This window comes from Sapajus apella, unplaced genomic scaffold (assembly GCF_009761245.1).
Source record: "Sapajus apella isolate SASKATOON/1434 unplaced genomic scaffold, GSC_monkey_1.0 scaffold6, whole genome shotgun sequence".
NCBI lineage: Eukaryota > Metazoa > Chordata > Mammalia > Primates > Cebidae > Sapajus > Sapajus apella.
In genome coordinates, this window is record NW_022436946.1 from 72,862,816 (window position 1) to 72,879,234 (window position 16,419).

The following is a 16,419-nucleotide window of genomic DNA, read 5'->3' on the forward strand; positions in this document are numbered from 1 at the left end:
AAAAAAAAAAAAAAAAAAAAGAAAAAGGAGAGAATATAATCACATCCCCATAAAAGTTTAACTGTTCTATCCTATTCTATGTATTTATTTCTTACACAGCTGCATTTCCAGAAAAAGTAAAATGAAAACCAAAAGTCAGGCATTAGTACCTAATGGAGCCATTTCCAATTCTATACTGCTGTGCCCAAGAAGTAAGAACAGTTTAGTACTCTCTTGTTTTTGTTTTTTAGATCATTTAGATCATTTTTGTTTCTTAGATGACAGGGTCTGCCTCTGTCACACAGGCTAGAGTACAGTGGCACAATCACAGCTCACTGAAGTCTTGATCTCCCCAGGCTCAGGTGATTCTCCCAACTTGAGTAACTGGGACTATAAGGTGTGAACCACCACGACTGGCTAATGTTTGTATTTTCTGCAGAGACAAAGTTTCACCATCAGGCTGGTCTCGAACTCCTGGGCTCAGGCTAACCTTCTCACTTGCCCTCCCAAAGTGCTGAGATTACAGGTGTTAGTTACCACACCCAGCCTCTGCTGCTTTTTATACTCACCTGTACAGAGGAAAGGAAGTAGGTAGTAAAACAGAGGTAGAAGAAATGGGTTAGGTATAATACTTCTCAATAAGCCAAGGGAGTTAGGAAACCAGTAAAGATAAAAATATATTTATATAGAAAGACACACACCAATGTTCATTTTCCTTATCCTTGAGAAAAAAATGCATTCATTATGATATATCTGATTTATAAGTCATGGAATTCTTACAAGTATCTTCAATATGTTTTTTCATCAAGTCTTGCCCTAGAGTAGCTTACATGTTAAAATAAAATATAAAAAACAGGGAAAAGTCATTATTAGTAATGTAGGACTTTGCAAAAATGTCAACTTACATTCTTGTTAAACTATTTCATGTAAAATAGAAAAGAAAAATTACCTTCAATTAGTACTGTAACTGTGGTCTTAAAAAAAAAAAAAGGGGGGGGGCCAAATACGTTGGCTCACACCTGTAATCCCAGCACTTTGGGAGGCCAAGGCAGGCGGATCATGAGGTCAGGAGTTCGAGACCAGCCTGGTCAACATGGCAAAGCTCCATCTCTACTAAGAATATAAAAATTAGCCAGGTGTGGTGGTGGGCACCTGTAATATCAGCTACTCGGGAGGCTGAGGCAAGAGAAATGCTTGGACCTGAGAGGTCAAGGCTGCAGTGAGCTGAGATCATGACACTGCACTCCAACCTGGACAACAAGAGCCAGACTCTGTCTCAAAAAAAAAAAAAAAGAAAGAAAGAAAGAAAGAAAGGAAAGAAGAAAAGAATAGAAAAGAAAAGGAAAGAAAAGAAAGGAAAAAAGACTAATAGATAAATTCTTCTATCAATGACCTCATTTACAACTTCAAAAATTCTCTCAAAATGGGCTGGGTGTGGTGGCTCACACCTGTAATCTCAGCACTTTGGGAGGCCAAGACAGGCAGATTATTTGAGGTAAACAGTTCAAGGCCAGCCTGACCAACACAGTGAAACCAAGTCTCTACTTTTAAAAAAAAAAAATTAGCTGGACATGTTGGTACACGCCTGTAATTTCAGCCACTCAGGAGACTGAGACAGAAGAATTGCCTGAACCCGTAAGGTGGAAGTTGCAGTGAGTGGAGATCATGCCACTGCACTCCAGCATGGCCAATCAAGACTCTATCTCAAAGAAAAAAAAAAAAAAGCCAACTTTCAAAATCGTGCTTTTCACTAATAATTAAATATTACTTATTCCAGGATCCCATATTCCTATTTATGGATTATATATGCTTTCATAGACATCCATTTCCCACTAAGGGGGGGAAAAAACTTCAAAGATGATAAAAAGACTTACTAGAACCTCATAAGAAATCAAGAAACAAGGTTATTGATTTCTTATAAGGTTCTAATAAGTCTTTTTATCTATATTTAATAAAAAGTAAAAAAAAAAAAAAAAAAGTGGAAGTGTAGGTAAAACATAAATCCATAAAATGTGTTGTTTCAGCAAGTCTGATTAAAGTTAGGGGAAGGGATGGTATAAATTACGGACTTTAAAATTTTTGCATTTTGTTTTTTTCATACTTCCCTATCACTATTAGTGTATAAACAATCTATCTTTTAAATATGAATTAAATTAACATTTGGAATAGCAGTAAGAAAATAGATTGGAACCTTAATTATGTCCCAAAGACTAGCTAATCCAATGTGATATTTTAACAAACTTCATTCTGTTTAGATAAAAAGGTGTAAAGCACTCGTTTCCATATATTACTAAAGAACGAATTACTCAGATTTTAGCCGGTCTGATTTACTTAAAAGACAAGATATACCACTCATCCCAAGAATACACTGTGTATGAATTACCAAATGGATGGCATTTGTTTTCATTTCAAATTATCATAAGACTTGAGGCAGGTGCAGTGGCTCAGGCCTGTAATCCCAACACTTTAGGCGGCTGAGGCAGGAGGACTGCTTGAAGTTGGAGAACAGCCTAAGCAATAAAGCGAGAGCCCTTCTCTACAAAAAACTTTTTTAAAGTTAACCAGGTGAGGTGGTACATGCTTGTAGTCCTAGCTACTCAGGTGGCTGAGGTGGGAGGACAGCCTGAGCCCAGGAGTTTGAGGCTGCAGTTAGCTATGATTACGCCACCACACTCCAGCCTGGGCAACAGAGCAAAACCCTCTCTATAATTAAAAAAAAAATAAAATAAAGACTTGAGAAAACAAGAAAATTTAGGAGAAGCTGTAAAGGCCAATGTATTTACCCTCACCTGAGATCTAACAATTGTGCTAAATCCTTGGAAGCAATGATCTTAGGTAAAACTTTCGTGCCTTTGAAGATGTGATTCCTACTGCATGCAGTATCCTCTTCTACCTGGTACACTCAGAAACTCCTTTAATGTTTCTCTTATAAATTCTTTCCTGTTCCCTTGTCTGTAGTTTTATTACACATAATTTGTACATCTCTACTGCTGCCCTAACAATGCATGTAATCATTTGTTTACTTGTCTTTCTGCACCCTAATCAATCTCTATGGCAATCAAACTTGCGTTTTACTGGTAGGGATTTTATCATATTCATCTCTGTGCACCTCATCTACGCCTGGTATGTAGCATAAAATCATTCAATGTTTTTGAAGAAATAAAACTGAAGAACTCTCAATGACTTGTCTTTGACCATCAAAATCTTTTTAGTGACAGTCATACTGAAGTTGGAATAAGAAATGTTTATTCTTATACAGTATCATTTAATAAAGACAAATGTAAATAGAATCTGTCCTGCTGACAGGATTCTACAGTTTTCTTTACTGCCCCTAATCATTCTTAAGGTATTTTCAGTCAGGATTACTTCTTAAAAACAAATTAATTCAGGTGGTTTTTAAAGAAACATTTTAGTGGCCGGGTGCGGTGGCTCAAGCCTGTAATCCCAGCACTTTGGGAGGCCGAGGCGGGTGGATCACGAAGTCCAGAGATCGAGACCATCCTGGTCAACATGGTGAAACCCCGTCTCTACTAAAAATACAAAAAATTAGCTGGGCATGGTGGCACGTGCCTGTAATCCCAGCTACTCAGGAGGCTGAGGCAGGAGAATTGCCTGAGCCCAGGAGGCGGAGGTTGCGGTGAGCTGAGATTGGTCCATTGCACTCCAGCCTGGGTAACGAGCGAAACTCCGTCTCCAAAAAAAAAAAGAAACATTTTACTAGTATATACTAGTTCATATTAACTGAATCTAATCTTTTATGTAAATGAGCAATGATAAACATGCAAAATATTATAGGTGTTGAGACCGAATCGCTCCTAAATGAAGACTTCTATTTCTATGTGAAAATAGAAAATAGAAAATAAAAAATAAAAAATCACAACCCAATTTCCAGACCGTTAACAGTTTTTTTTTTAACATTACCAATGAGGAAATGAGGAATGGAGAATAGGTCACCAGTAATTCGAAACTAACAGATAACTTCAAAAGCAAAAATAAATTAATAATTTTGGTTGTAAATCAATCACTTAGATTGATTATAAGGTTTAAATTAGTATTTCAAACAGACTACATTATCAGAATATTAAGACATCTTTATCAGCAATGGTTTCTATTGGTATGATGAACACATAAGAAAGTGTCTACTCTTTTTCTCTCCCCTAATTACTCTCCTTTTATTATTTATTCTCATGTTTTTGCCCATGTAGGCCAGAGAGCTTGATTTGTGTACTTTGCAGTAGAGTAAGCCAATTTTTGGTATGCACAGTAATTTATCTGTCCTTTTAAATTTCTCAAGTACCTTATGGGAACACTATGATACAATAATATATTTAAGGCCAAGAAAAGGCTGGTTTACCATAAAGTGTGAGGTTACTTAATGTTTTTAAGTAAAAGATCTATGTGATAGCACATCTACATAAACAGAAAAATATAGCAAGAGGAGCAGTCCAGATTTGACATTTAAAAAAAATGAAAACCAGCATATAAAATATATGCCAAATCTTTAAATTTTACTAGTTATAAGAAATGGTTTATAATGCAATAAACACATTATTTAACTCTTTGAGCCTAAGAATTTCAGTCAACTTAAAGTGGATGTAACATTCCCAAAATGGTTCCCCAAATGTTGCTTTTATTACTTTGAGTCAAGCAGTACTTTCAAGATCAATGACAACACCTAAATCTAACTAAAACTACAAAAACAACATTTTCTCCAACATTTAAAACTAATGTGACTTTTTTTGATGCTATGAACTCTTATAAGGCTTATAAAGTATGGTATTAACTGTAATTTTACTCTTCAGAGCTAAACTACCAACTGAAGATATCTCAGTCAAACACTGTAAGGTCAATATTGTAAATCAGTTTAATTTAAACATCAAGTTAGATTCTCTGGATTATAATGCAACAGAATGGGTCTTATTGAAAAATTCTCTATTTACAGAATGTGATTATTCATAAGCAGACATACAATCGTATAATTTCATGCCATGAATTATTTCAGAGACATATCTGTTTATAGACAGTGAAAATAGTCAGGTTTCGCAAAGAAAAAAATGGTTAAAAAAGTAAAACTATTGAAGAGGATGCCATGTATATTTTAACAAAATAACAAAAGACAATTAGAATTCTTACCTTTGAGCTGCTGTTTTTACTACTGGTATCTGTGCATGAGCATGATGAAAACGTCTACCATGAACTACAGTTCCAGAACATAATGATGTATTTTGTGTATTTTCACTGCAGATTCAAGAAACAAAAAATAATTGGAACATGGAAAAATTATATACACATTTATAAAATAAATCCTTTCAAATCTGAACACGTACACAAAAACCTTTACCAATAAAAAAAATTATTTATGGATAAACTCAATTGTCTATTAGGGGTTTTCCATTTCCTGAATTTGTCTTTCAAATGTTTCCAATCCAATTAAGGAAAATTTTAAGAACAGCAGATCACTTCAGGTCAGGAGTTTGAGACTAGCCTGACCAACATGGTAAAACCCGTCTCTATTAAAAAGTACAAAAATTAGCTGGGTGTGATGGCTGGCACCTGTAATCCCAGCTACTCGGGAGGCTGAGGTAGGAGAATCACTTGAACCCCAGAGGCAGAGGTTGCAGTGAGTGAGACTGTGCCACTGCATTCCAGCCTAGGTGATGGAGCAAGACTCTGTCCCCCCAAAATTTTAAAAATAAAGCAGAACAGTAAAATAAAATCAGGAGTCCTAAATACTATTTCTGATTTTGCCATTGACTAGAAAGTTACTGAGCCTTTATGTACTTCACTTGTTTATGTATAAATTCAGACAGCAGAAATAAAACAATGACTTACAACCCTATTTCTGAGTTGCTACTGATACCCAATCCTACCAGTAACAGTGGTTCACTATGGTAACCAGTAGGAAAGGTGGGTTATATCTGAAAAAAAGGAGGAATAAGAAATTTTAAGTCCCCTTAAAATCCTGATAGTATTTCCTAAAGTAGACATGACCACACCACTCTACTGTGCTTCTTCAAATGTTATGACTGAGATTCTACTAAATGTATGAAAGCAAAATCATGAGATCCCACCCTAACAAACTATTTCTTGCAATGTTTTATTCAGAAACAAAAGACAATGCAATCAATCCTACTCCTAAGATTCAAAGCAAAGAATCCATATACTGGGACCACAGCACCTCTTGGACCTATTAACAAATTCAGAAGAAAAGGTACAGGTTGGGCCTATTAGCTTCAAAGTTTTTGGCGTCAAACTCTTCCTTTATCTTTTCTGTAGGAATGTGTGTGGTGAAGTGCCTATACCTCAGTTTCTTATTGTTGCTCAACATGTTAAGTCCAATTGGGTTGCCTTTCAAAGTTTTAAAACTTTCAGACTTGGTTCGTCTTACATATGTCTTCAAGATGAATTCGCCAGAACTTGTAGCGACAATTTCAGATCGACGATTTAACTGTAAAAAAAGATCCAGAAATATGAGTCAATAAATGCTATACTGTGATCATCTATCAACAACTATTTGAAAACCATTTACAAGTAATAAAAATGTACAGCTATTGGGGATGAGGGTGGATAGTATTGGTTGAATTATAAGAATAATTCAGCTGCAATACTATTTTTCCTAAAGACAATGCAAATTTGTAGAAACATGGAGGTTTATTGTATTACTTTCTTTTTACATAAATGCTCCAAAGATGTTTGAGAAAATTAGGGTAGAGGATCTTAGGATAGCTTTTTCCACAGAGTAAAATGTAAGCATTTCCCCTTCTTAACAGGCCTTGCTGCTATCTGGAGAACACTACTGCCAAATATGGCAATCAGCTGTCATTTCAACTTGTGCTTTTATGTAAGAACTTTTGCCTTAGTATCAAAGTTTCTGTACAGACAGAAATTGATACTTTATACTTTAATAGACGCAAATAATAATATAAACATACCTGGAACATCACTTTGGTGAGATTACAGTATAAGGGGGCAAAAGGGGCAAAATAAATTTGTAAAGATTTTTTTATCATACAATTATAAAATCACAGGACACAATTTCAGTTCCCAGAAAATTCAGAGACAACTGTTGAATTAAAATAAAACATATAAATTATTTTAGAATCCTAGCACATCTACTTACCTCCTAATTGTTTTGACTTTCCATCATTTTATTTGTGCTCCTAATTTGGTAATCTACATCAAATTATTGGGAGGAAATAAGGTGTAAATAAGCTTTTAAAAATTTATGGCTGATTATCTCACAGATTAGAGCACTCCCATTAATAAAATCATGATATTATTATTCATTCTGGAAGTCCCTAAAACTTTAATTCCACTGCCCTACCCCAGCCTAAGACAGTTTTCCAGGTAATACAAGCACAGCATCAAGAGAATTACTGTGAACAGATGAATCCATTTGTTCAAAAAGAGATCAAATGACTAGAAAACCAATTACAAACATGGACCTTACTGATGTCAGATCTGCAACTATAAACATTATTTGCAAACAAACAACAGTTTACAAAGGTTCAGTAACACTACATTTAATCTAACAAAATATATCTATTTCCAGAAGACTACTAGTATCATGTACTACATGAATTACATCATCTCATATGTATCTCATGACAATGCTATAAAGTGGACAGTTACTGGCAAGCCTAGAGTCTGCTATTCTGTCTGATACCACTTATTCAAAAATACTACATAGCAGTCCCCCCTTTATCCATGGTTTTGCTTTCTGTAGTATCAGTTACCAACAGTCAATTGTGTTCCAAAAAATATTTTAATTTAACCATTCCTCTATTAGTAGATATTAATATTGTTTCTAAAGTTCTGCTATAGTAACATAGTTAAATATTTCAGAGACTACTAATAATGCTCAGGTAAGGAAAGTACATACTAATTCATAAAAATGCACCAGGGCATAAAACGTGAAAGGACAGCTTAACTCCGGTACTATGAGGCAATGTTGTAGGGCATATGATAAAGTCAGGTATATTGTACAGAGTGCTGAAGAACCCACAGCCTCCCAAAAACAAAAACAAAAAATATCTGCCTGTGTTCTGGCAACATAATCACAGCGTGAGTGACAATAATTTTGCACCAATGCTTCATCGTAGGATATATGGTTCAGTATTCTCTGGGGTTTCAGGCATTCACTGGGAGTCTTAAAGGGGGTACTACTATGCGTTTCTCTCAACTTGGTCTAATCTATGAAATACATTTATACAAAATAAACACTGTTACAGGGATCAGTGAACTTTTTTTGCAAAGGGCTAAAGTATTTTAGGTTTTCTTGATCATATAGTCTCTGTTGTATCTACTCAACTCTGTCCAAATGTTCAAATCTTTTGTTGCAGCACAAAAGCGGCCACAGATAATTTATAAGTAAGCATGGCTATTTTCTGAGAACACTTAAGGACACATATTTGAGTTTTATATTATGTTCACATGTCATTGAAATAGAAGTCATCTGATTTCTCCTTCCAAACATTTAAAAATGTAAAAACCATAAAAAACGATGAGTTCGTGTCCTTTGTAGGGACATGGATAAATCTGGAAACCATCATCCTCAGCAAACTAACACAAGAACAGAAAATCAAACACTGCATGTTCTCACTCATAGGCAGGTGTTGAACAATGAAAACACATGGACACAGGGAGGGGAGCATCACACACTGGGGTCTGCTTCGGGGGAATAGGGGAGGGACAGTGGGGAGTAGGGAGGTTGGGGAGGGATAACATGGGGAGAAATGCCAGATATAGGTGACAGGGAGACGGATGCAGCAAACCACATTGCCATGCATGTACCTATGCAACAATCCTGCATGTTCTGCACATGTACCCCAGAACCTAAAGTGCAATAGAATATCTATACATAAAAAAATTTTTTTTAAACCAGGCCGGGGGCAGTGGCTCATGCCTGTAATCCCAGCACTTTAGGAGGCCGAGGCAGGGTTTAGTAGTTCAAGAGCAGCCCAACCAAGATGGGGAAACCCTGTATCTACTAAAAATACAAAAATTAGCTGGGCATGGTGACCGGTACCTGTAATGCCAGGTACTCCGGAGGCTAAAGCAGAGAACTGCTTGAACCCAGGAGGAAGAGGTTACAGTGAGTCAAGATCATGCCACTGCACTCCAGCCTGGGTAACAGGGTGAGACTCAGTCTCAGGGAAAAAAAAAAAAAAAAGGAAAAATCACTGTAGCTTACTGACCATAGATTTCAGGCTAGAACCTTAATGTGACAATGCCAGTATTATAGCAGTGTTATAACATTAATCATTAAGTAACTAGTAAGCATAGCAAGTTACTAGAATTTAAGTTCCACAAGACCAAAAAAGTCTATTTTGCTCCCAACACTTAGAACACTGTGCTCAATATGTATTTGCTGCATCAATAAATATTTCATTGAGAATACTAAATGTGAAAAAATTATCAATGTTATTGTTCACCCAAAATTATCACACATCATGTAATTTAAGTAAAGTGCTAATATTCAGGAAGTTTAGCACTGAAGAATATCAGATAAGTGAACCTAAAAGAAACCATTAAGTTAGAGACATAAAAGCACTTAAATTCTGAAAAACAAAGAACTGAAACAGTAAAAAATTAGGCACACTATGGAAAAAAATATACACTTTTGAAAGAGAACAGAAGTTTTATAAATGATGTCATTGAATTTTTTTTTTTAAAGACAGGGTTTCACCATGTTGACCAGGCTGGTCTTGAACTCCTGACCTCAGGTGATCCGCCCACCTTTGCCTCCCAGTGCTGACATTACAGGTGTGAGCCACCATGCCTGGTGTCATTGAAATTTTAAAAAAGGAAAAAAAAAAAAACCAACATATGGATTAAATAGCAGATTACATAAAGATAAAAGTAAACTGGAAAATAGAGCTACGAAAATTATTCAGAATATGGTACAGAGATGTATTTCTTCATTCCATTAGCCACTTTTTTTTTCCATTTTTGCTTTTAAACATAAAATATAGGTTAAGGGATTTTTTTTTTTTTTAAATGATGGTTTTATGCCTATTAGGAGGTCTAGAAATAAGAATGCAGAAAGGTTAATCCACAGAGATAATGACTAAAATGTTTTCTTAACTAACAAAAGATATGAATTCCTTAAAAGAAGCACAGTGAAGGCCGGGTGCAGTGGCTCATGCCTATAATTCCAGTACTTCAGGAGGCTAAGGTAAGGCGATGACAAGGTCAAGAGATCAAGACCATCCTGGGCAAGATGATGAAACCCCAACTCTACTAAAAATACAGAAATTAGCTGGTGTGGTGGTATGTGCCTTGTAGTCCCAGCTACTTGGGAGGCTGAGGCAGGAGAATGACTTGAACCTAGGAAGTGGAGGTTGCAGTGAGTCGAGATCGCGCCACTGCACTCTAGCCTGGCAACAGAGCAAGACTCTGTCTCGGGGAAAAAAAAAAAAAAAAAAAAAAAAAAGCAGCAGCACAGTGAAACTGCAGAAGCTATGAATCAGCAGGGGAAAGATATGAAGAAACTGCAAACTAAAATAAAGGTTTTCTCCTAATTCCACCCTCATTTTCAAATAGAAAACCAGTCTAGTTTAAACCAATGATTTATAACCTGAGAAAAGAAAAATAGCTCAGAGCAGTCTGAGCTCTATTATGTATGCAAAATTTATCAGGTCTAGAGTCCTAAGTAAGGTACTTCAGTTACAGCCCCCCCAACCCATGCCCAAAGGCAATTATTTAAAGGTGTTTTGTGCTTTTTCTTGCCTGAATTTTCCTGACTAGCAGATAAATTATCTAAAATGTTGGCCAGGCCTGGTGGCTCATGTAATCCCAGCACTTTGAGAGGCTGAGGCGGGTGGATCACCTGAGGTCAGGAGTTCAAGACCAGCCTGACCAATGTGGCAAAACCCTGTCTCTATTAAAAATATGAAAATTTGCTGGGCATGGTGATGCATGCCTGTAATCCCAGCTACTTGGGAGGTCAAGGTGGGTGGATCACCTAAGGTCAGGAGTTCTAGATCAGAGTGGCCAACATGGTGTGAAATTTTGTCTACTAAAATATAAAAATTAGCCAAACACTCTGGTGCACGCTTGTAGTCCCAGCTACTGGGGAGGATGAGGCAGGAGAATTACTTGAACCTGGAAAGGTGAAGGTTGCAGTTTGCTGAGACAGTGCCACTGCACTTGCCTGGGAGACAGGAGACTCTGTCTCAAGAAAAAAAAAATACTGTACTGGCAAAAGCATATAGAAATTAACAAGATTTCAGGTTTTTCAATTATTTCTGAGGGTATTTGGTTAAAACAAACAAATGAAAAAAAGGAACCTAAAACTAACAAGTATACTAGCTATTTACTAGCTATTCAAATTTTAGTAAAGTTTTTAAAATATGTTTCTCCAAAATCTGGAAGGCCAGTACCTAATGAATGGATTACAATTTATTTTTAATTTTTAGATGCTTGATTACTATGGAATTTTTGGCATTTAACTCAAAAGGAAAGAACTGTGAGGTACGGTGGCTCACACCTGTAATTCCAGCACTTTAGGAGGCCAAGGTGGGTGAATCACTTAAGGTCAGGAGTTCAAGGCCAGCCTGGCCAACAAGGCAAAACTCCATCTCTACTAAAAATACAAAAATTAGCTGGGCATGGTGGTGGGAGCCTGCAGTCTCCCAGGCTACCAGGGAGGCTGAGGGAAGATCGCTTGAGCCTAGGGGGAGGAATTTGCAGTGAGTCCAGACTGCCTCATTGCACTCCAGCCTGGGAAACAGAGTGAGATTCTGTCTCAAAAAGAATTGTATGATAATACTATAGCAAAACTATTTCCATAATCATCTATTTAGTATGTAACCAGGATTTCTCAGCACTTGTATCAAAAAAAAAAAAGTTTAAAAAGAAATTTCCCTCCATAAATAGATAAAATTGTTATATGTCAATTTTTAAAAAAGAGTAGAATTGCTCTGCAAGTTTCCTTCAGGTAATACAGATTCATGAACAGGATGAACTAAATGAATAAAAAGGGATACCATCAGCTCATCTATTTTAGAAGATAAATTTCCAATTTTATTTTGCACAATAAATTTAATAATTATAAATATCTGTAATATTTGTAGATCAAATGTTCAATAATTATAACTCAAGTTTTTTTTAAAAAAACAAACTGTTTAGTATCAGTTTTATTTAATGTTAAGCTTCAGTGAAGTTTATCTTCAGTGAAGAATATCTCTTTATTACAGTACAATAGGATAATAAAAAGAATTTCAATTACATAAAAGTATATCATATTAAGTTAAAATTCTGTGGGAAAACGGAACAAAAGAAATATGAATTTATGCGGGAAAAGGCACAATATAAAATTTCTGTTTAAGAAGAGATGGTTCATGTATATTTAAAATAGATGATACTATCAAATCAGAATGATCTTTAGAGTTCACTAAATACATAAATGTGTCCTGTAGGTTTTACTTTAAAACATAAATATTTACATTTTTAAAAAATATGTAGTAGGTGTGTCGGCACCTGCCTGTAATCCCAGCCACTCAGGAGTAATAAAGCACATGCTTTTACAAAAAATCATAAGAAATATGAAATATATATATGTGCATGAAGACCAATGCCCTGTATAAGTCAGTGATAGAAAACATCTTTTATTTTATTTTTGGTAGAGTCTCGTTTTGTTTCCCAGGCTAGTCTCAAACCCTTGGCATCAAGCAATTTCCCCACTTCATCTTACCAAGGTGCTGGGATTACAAGCGAAAGACACCATGCCTGGACACATTGTTTATTTTCATTTACCAAGTTAACTTCTTTTCTTATTTTTTTTCTTGTCTATCTAAAGGACAACTAATTTTTTCTTGTCTATCCAAAGAACACCTAAAAAGCAGCACTTTAGAAAATCCAGATGTTAAAATAAAAGCTAGGGAAACTTGCAGGGGGAAAAACCTTAAGAGTTTTTCAGTGTGAGTAACTTCATAAAGAAAAGCTTAGTATTAAGAAAAAAACATCAAATTCAATTAATTTCCTGAGGCCAGGCATGGAAGTTCACGCCTGTAATCCCAGCACTTTGGGAAGCCAGGGTGGGCAGATCGTTTAAGGTCAAGAGTTCAAGACCAGCCTGACCAACATGGTGAAATTCCATCTCTACTAAAATACAAAAATTAGCCAGGTGTAGTGGTACCCGCCTGTAATCCCTGCTACTCAGGACACTGAAGCAGGGGAATTGTTTGAACCTGGGAGAATGAAGTTGGAGTGAGCCTATGTCACACCACTGCACTCCAGCCTGGGCAAGAGTGAGAGTTGGTCTCAATCAATCAATCAATAAAGTTTCCTTAAATTATGACAAAATACAGCTGCTGCATAGAAAAGAAAAACCAGAAAGGGCGAAAAAGTAAATGTAAAAGTTCTTTAAATTCTTACACTGTAAGTACAGGAAATACATGAAGAATGTGCTATGTTCAGATCAGCACAAATTCAAGTTTGACCACATATTTTGCAAGATTATAGGGAAACAGAATCATACGTTGCTAGTGGGGATGGCTAATGTTAACACCTACAGATAGGGAATTTGTCATTATCTAGCAAAATTACATGTAAATTTCACCTCTGAAATAGCAACTGCAATTCTAGGAATCTATTCCACAAATAGACTACACAGAAATTAAAAAATATATATGCACAAGCGTTTATTAAAGTCTTATGTGTAATAGCAAAAGACTGGGGGGAAATCTCTATTTATCCATAGGGATAAACTAAATATCTATAGTATATCCATCCAATGGAGTACTATGTAACAATAAAAAGGATGATAAAGATCTGTAAATATTTTGCTGTACAGTGAACTATATAACATCTTGTTAAGTAAGAAAATCAAGGTGTCAGCAAACAGTGTGGATAGTTCTTTCAAGAAAGGTGGTATATGCTCGTAAAAAAAAACAAAACAAAACAAAACACCTAAGTCACATAATTTTGAAAACAAGTTGCTTATAGGGAAAAGAATAAAGGCAATCAAGACAAAAATTAGATTTCTCTGAAAATTACTTATTTTGAGATGTGATGCTGAAACCAAGCAAAAAATTTACATAATAAAAATTAAATTAAAATGAAAATAAAATGCAATTCCTATTAAAAAAAACAAACAAACAAAAAAAAAAACCTAACTCTATTTGGTTGGTAGAATGCCAAAAAGAAACAAACAATTTCAAATGACTTAAAAACATAGTAATTTAAACATACATTCCCAGTGGGACACTAGGAATACCTGGTAGTGTCATTAAAAACAAACAAGGAAACAAAATAATTTAAAAATCTATTGTGAAACTATTTTATATATCTAATAAGACAAAACAAAACAAATATGTGGGTTTTTTTTTTTTGAGATGGAATCTTGCTCTGTCACCCAGGCTGAAGTGCAGTGGTAAAACCTCAGTTCACTGCAACCTCCGCCTCCCGGGCCCAAGTAATTCTCCTTCCTTGGCCTCCCAAGTAGCTGGTACTACAGGCACCTGCCATCACGTCTGGCTAATTTTTCTATTTTTAATAGAGACAAGGTTTCCCATATTGACCAAACTGGTGTCAAACTCCTGACCTCAAGTGAACTGCTTGCCTCAGCCTCCCGAAGTGTGGGAATTACTGGCATGAGCCACTGTGCCCAACCCCAAGTAAGTTATAAAATTAACATAATTAGGAACAAAGACAGTAGACTCAAAGGCCTTCAAATGAAAAATGACTGATACATTTAACGACATAAGGAAATACACTTTCTTCACGGCAATAACCACCATAAGCAAAAACAAGAGACTAGTGAAAAAACTGAGTTAAAATTTTAGCAATGGTCAGGTGCGGTGGCTCACGTCTGTAATATCAACACTTTGAGAGGCAGAGATGGGAGGATCACTTGAGGCCAGGAGTTCAAGACCAGTCTAGCCAAAATAGCAAAACCCAGTCTCTACTAAAAATACAAGCTGGCCATGGTGCCGCATGCCTGTAATCCCAGTTACTCATGTGGCTGAGGCATGAGAATTGGCTGAATCCAGGAGATGGAGGTTGGAGTGAGCTGAGACTGTGCCACTGCACTCTATTCCAGGCAACAGAGCCAGACTCTTCTCTCAAACACACACGCATATGCACACACACGTGTATATACAGTAGCAACTAGAATCATAGTAAAAGTATAGTTTCTCCAAAATACCTTATTTCATCAAACCTATAAAAAAATTATTATGACACACCATTATTGTATGTACTACTGTGCAAAACTTTATTTTTTAGAGATGGGGGTCTCACTATGTTGTACAGATAGCCTCAAACTCCTGTCCTAAAGCGATTCTCCCACCTTGATTTCCCAAAGTGCTAAGTGGCGTTAGCCACTACACCGGGCAACAACATTTTTTAAAATAATTAAAGCATTTCATGCTATCTTTTAAGGTGCATCTAGATTTCAAAGATGTTCAAAATGTGAAAAAAAAAAAGTGTGTCTTACGCTAAATATAAAAAGAATTCCCATGAATAATATTCTAAAGATCAGACAGAAAAATAGGCAAAGGATATTAACTGACAATTATTTAAAAAAAGAATTAGACTATACATATGAAATGTTCAACCTCACAAAAAATGAAATGAAAATTAAAACTACACTGAGATACTATTTTTCATTGGCAAAGATCAAAAGGTTGATGACAGATGTGTGGGGAAATAGATACTTTCACATGTTGCCGGAACAAGTGTATATCTGGTGTACCAAAATTAGAAATGGACCCATCCTGAAAAAGCAGTGCTACTTTTAGGAATTCATTCTACAGACATGCCTGTATGTGTGCAAAATAACCCATATAGAAGATGAGTTTACACATTGTTTTAGAAAAACATTAAAAAGCTGACAACATTGTAAATATCCATCAATAGGTCTTATTGGTTAATGGTATATATACGTTATACAACGGAATACTATGTACTCACTGAAAAGAACGAGGGTGCTTTTTATGAACTCTTTACAGATGATCTCCAAGATATATTAAGATAAAGTAAGATCAGAGAAACCATGCACAGTATATTACCAATTGTGTAACATGGCAGGTGGAAATATTTTTCTTCTTTATAATGCATAAAATATTCCCAAAGAGATAAATAAGAAACTAGGGACACCGTTTGCCTGTAGGGTAGTAGGGAAAGTGGTTAACTTGGGTTTATAATTTAAAAATATTAAGTCTTCTTTTGAGGTAACAATTTTTTTTTGTATATAATATTAAAAAAAATATTTTGAGCAACACTTGCCTTTTTCCCTTTTGAGGTTTCAGAATCCTCATCTTCATCCACACTGAGCAGATTCGTCCCACTACACAGAAAAGAAAAAAAATAAGGGGAAAAAATCTTAAGTAGTAATTACAATCCTTACATTAAATTCTGAGGTTTTATCTTCTATGTTCACCTAATTCAGGGACTCAGCAAACTTGTTCTGTAAAGGGCCAGAATGTAGACTTT

The 16,419-nt window shown here is 35.7% G+C and overlaps 1 protein-coding gene across 10 annotated transcripts in view; it reads right to left on the reverse strand.

The window, feature by feature from the left end:
• Nucleotides 1-16,419, reverse strand: part of SENP6 (SUMO specific peptidase 6) — a 115,961-nt gene that overhangs the window by 73,629 nt on the left and 25,913 nt on the right. For all 10 annotated transcript variants that reach the window (XR_004268024.1, XR_004268023.1, XM_032275481.1 and 7 more), the window contains 3 exons: nt 16,213-16,273; nt 6,282-6,427; nt 5,113-5,217 (listed from right to left, as the gene is read on the reverse strand). Coding sequence is in view for 8 of the 10 variants with exons in the window: in XM_032275480.1 (XP_032131371.1) it covers nt 5,113-5,217; nt 6,282-6,427; nt 16,213-16,273 (312 nt within the window). In the remaining 2 variants the exon portion in view is untranslated. The remainder of the gene's footprint in view (nt 1-5,112; nt 5,218-6,281; nt 6,428-16,212; nt 16,274-16,419) is intronic.